This window comes from Zea mays, chromosome 3 (genome assembly GCF_902167145.1).
Source record: "Zea mays cultivar B73 chromosome 3, Zm-B73-REFERENCE-NAM-5.0, whole genome shotgun sequence".
In the NCBI taxonomy this organism is placed as follows: Eukaryota; Viridiplantae; Streptophyta; class Magnoliopsida; order Poales; family Poaceae; genus Zea; species Zea mays.
This window is the reverse complement of record NC_050098.1, coordinates 70,285,500-70,288,389: the sequence shown is the minus strand read 5'-3', so window position 1 is coordinate 70,288,389 and position 2,890 is coordinate 70,285,500. Positions and strand designations below refer to the sequence as shown.

At 47.9% G+C, this 2,890-nt stretch overlaps 1 protein-coding gene across 1 annotated transcript; it reads right to left on the bottom strand.

Annotated features, from left to right (window-relative positions):
- Positions 1-622: 622 nt before the first annotated feature.
- LOC103650190 (protein SODIUM POTASSIUM ROOT DEFECTIVE 1) lies at positions 623-2,674 on the bottom strand. Its single transcript, XM_008675827.4, has 3 exons — positions 1,330-2,674; positions 1,156-1,231; positions 623-1,079 (listed from the first exon to the last, which is right to left on the bottom strand). The coding sequence occupies exons 1-3, from the start codon at positions 2,089-2,091 to the stop codon at positions 913-915; spliced, it is 1,005 nt and encodes a 334-aa protein (XP_008674049.1). The 5' UTR covers positions 2,092-2,674; the 3' UTR covers positions 623-912.
- Positions 2,675-2,890: the final 216 nt, after the last annotated feature.

Here is a 2,890-nt window from a genome sequence, read left to right as displayed (position 1 = left end):
ATAATCATCTCAAGAGAGCAATCAAGTCAAGAGTTTTCATCTCCCTTCTCTCTACTCTCAAACTTGGTTTTATTTACACTAACTCATATTATAGACCAAGTTTGTGTTGTTTTGAGTAAAATTTGCAGGATCACCTATTCACCCCCTCTAGGTGCTCTCAGGTATGCGTTCAGTCCTGATCAAGAGATCTAGAGAGAAAATAATAAATTCCTTATTTTTTAAGAACTAGCTTTTGTAAAGTAACAAGGAAGCTCTTTTAGCTCTACTGCACTTGGTATTACATTTCATTTGTTTTATGAATCTAACTTATGTTTTGTTTCCTGGTCTTAGAAGGTCTCTCTTTTTCTTGTGCTACATCATGCAGGTTGTTGGTGTTCTGAACAAGTACCAACGAATAAATATATGTATGTGTGTTTTGGGTCTAGATAGTATGCTCAGTGGACATAAGATTTATATTATATATATTGCAATTGGTTTTATTGTTGGCTTTTGATGATGTGATAAGAGTATGGAACCTTCAGTTGGTTTTTATGTTAACATTGCTCTAAGATACGGATCATTTATATGGGTTGCAAATGTCCTTACACTATGTAGTACTATACATGTTTCTCTAAAAGTGAAATATCATAGCTTTAGGTCCCCCTATTTTTGTATTTAATAAAATTGAAAATATACATTATACTTTCATAATCTTATTACAACGAGCTTCAAAACATAAAAAGACGCCTATATATATAGTTAAAGTTAAATTTTGTATAATGCATCTTTTGTGGTAGAGGAACTTTTGATTGGATTGTGCAAATATATATATTTTCCTCGATCGATAATATGGAGAAAAAAGGAACTATATATTTGAAAGACCACCGTGTTGGCGTCCCAACCATTAAGTTTGTGACGAAGCTAGTGGGCAGCTCAGAAGGAGGCAGAGGCACGCGGTGGCGTAGAGAAAGAGGAGCGAGAGTCAGGCCAGAACTGGGCGCTCTTGACCTTGGAGATGCTGTTGAGGACGCCTAGCGGCGTCACATCTCCCACCACCGTCACCTTCTTCGTCGCGATGTCGATGTCGAAAGAAGTAACGCCTGGATTGGATACCACCGACGTGTTAGTTAACGAAACTGAACTGGCCGGTGGTGTAGGACGAGTGAAAAGGCTCACCTTCCATCTTGGAGAGGTGCTTCTTCACCTTGCCAGCGCACCCCTTGCAGTGCAGAGATACCCTCAAAACCACTACCTGTGCGCGCGTTGGCATCGCTCAACGCGATAATTAATTGTAAGTACATGCATCGATCGATGATCGTGGACGATCGAAGAAGGACGTAACGTTCTCACCTGGTGCTGCCCTGTTCTCGTGGAACATGATCTCACCACGACAGTGTTGTCAGCGGCGGCGACGACATGGCCTCCAGTTATCTCTGACGACGAAGAGGAGGAGGAGCCTGCGCCTGATGCAGACGGCTCAGCGAATAATTCCAGTGGCGGCGCCGGCGCCACGAGCTGAGGCCTTCTTGACGGAACAGCCGGCGACGCGGCATCGCCGTGGCTGCTGGGGAATGTGTCTGTGTCGTCCTCGGCGGCGGCGTCAACGAAGGAGGGCCGCCGCGGGGACGGAAGTGGCGGCAGGGAGTCGACGGCAGTGGTTTCGTCGTCGGACTGCATCATGAGCCTGGAGGAGTTGAGCAGGAACCGGGACGAGCTCGCGGGGCTCACCTGCTGCAGCTGCAGCGCCTTCTCCTTGCCGTTTCTCCTATGCTCCGACGGCGAGCTACCACTACCAGCGGCTGCTGCTGCTGTGCTCTTCTTCTTCTTATTCTTCCTTTTGTCTTTGCCATCGACGTCGAAGTGGCAAATCTGCTGCCGCTGCTTGTAGGAGGAGGAGGACGAATCTTTGGTAGTACTGAAACTAGAGCTGGGTCTGGGTGGCTTGGGCACCGGTGGCGGGAGACGCCGGTGAGGGTCCCGGAGGTGCGGAGAGTGCCGGTCGATGGCGCGGCCATTGGAGGGGACGACGGAGGTGGCGGCCGCCGAGGAGCAGGACAGGCCCTGCAGCCTCTCCTTCACGTACTTGTCCTTCCAGCGCAACAAGGAAGCCATGTGTGAACCAAGATCAGTGTGTCTTAGCCCTTGCGAGCTTAGCTATAAGAGACTAAGATTTGAAAGCAGCAGAGCAAGTCGCTGGCTTGAGGTTCCCGGCTCTGATATGATAATGATATGCACGCGAGTAGTGGCCTGGTGGGTGGTGGCGCGCGCATCTGATTCTTCTCACTCATTTCCGCTCCATCTTATATATATATAATATATATACAACTGCGATGTGTCACTGACTGAACACAGCAGCGGAACTGGAGGCTTGTATCAATTTTGTAATCATGCATATATAATGCACGGAAAAAGTTCAATCGAGCTCTCTGTGCGTGGTTTATATATAGTACTTAATTTTGCTGTAACATACGTCCGTACGTACATGCATCATATATGACAAAAATTGCTTCTTATTTTCCTGCTGGTCCCGTCCGGCCAGTTCACTTCAACGTTGGGCACGTAATCATGATGGCAGGGGATGGACTATTGTAGTTGCAGATTGCAGAAATAATTGAAACATGTCTACGGTGACCAACCACGCCAGCCGCAAGTCAGTTGCACCAGTAAGCAAGCAAGCAAACAAGCAAGGAAGGAAGAAGCAATTTCTTGTGCAACTGGTACTCGCCAAGCTATATACGCGATGTCAAACAAGACAAATGGTGACCAAGGTGAGCTACTCGATCTGAACTTGCTCACTGTCTCAACCTCCCAGCCACAGCCCACAGGTCGCCATCCGAGACGGGGAGAGAAGAGAAGCACAAGATGGAAAAGGCAGGCATCTGGACGAAGCAGCGCCCACCCGTCCCGGCCG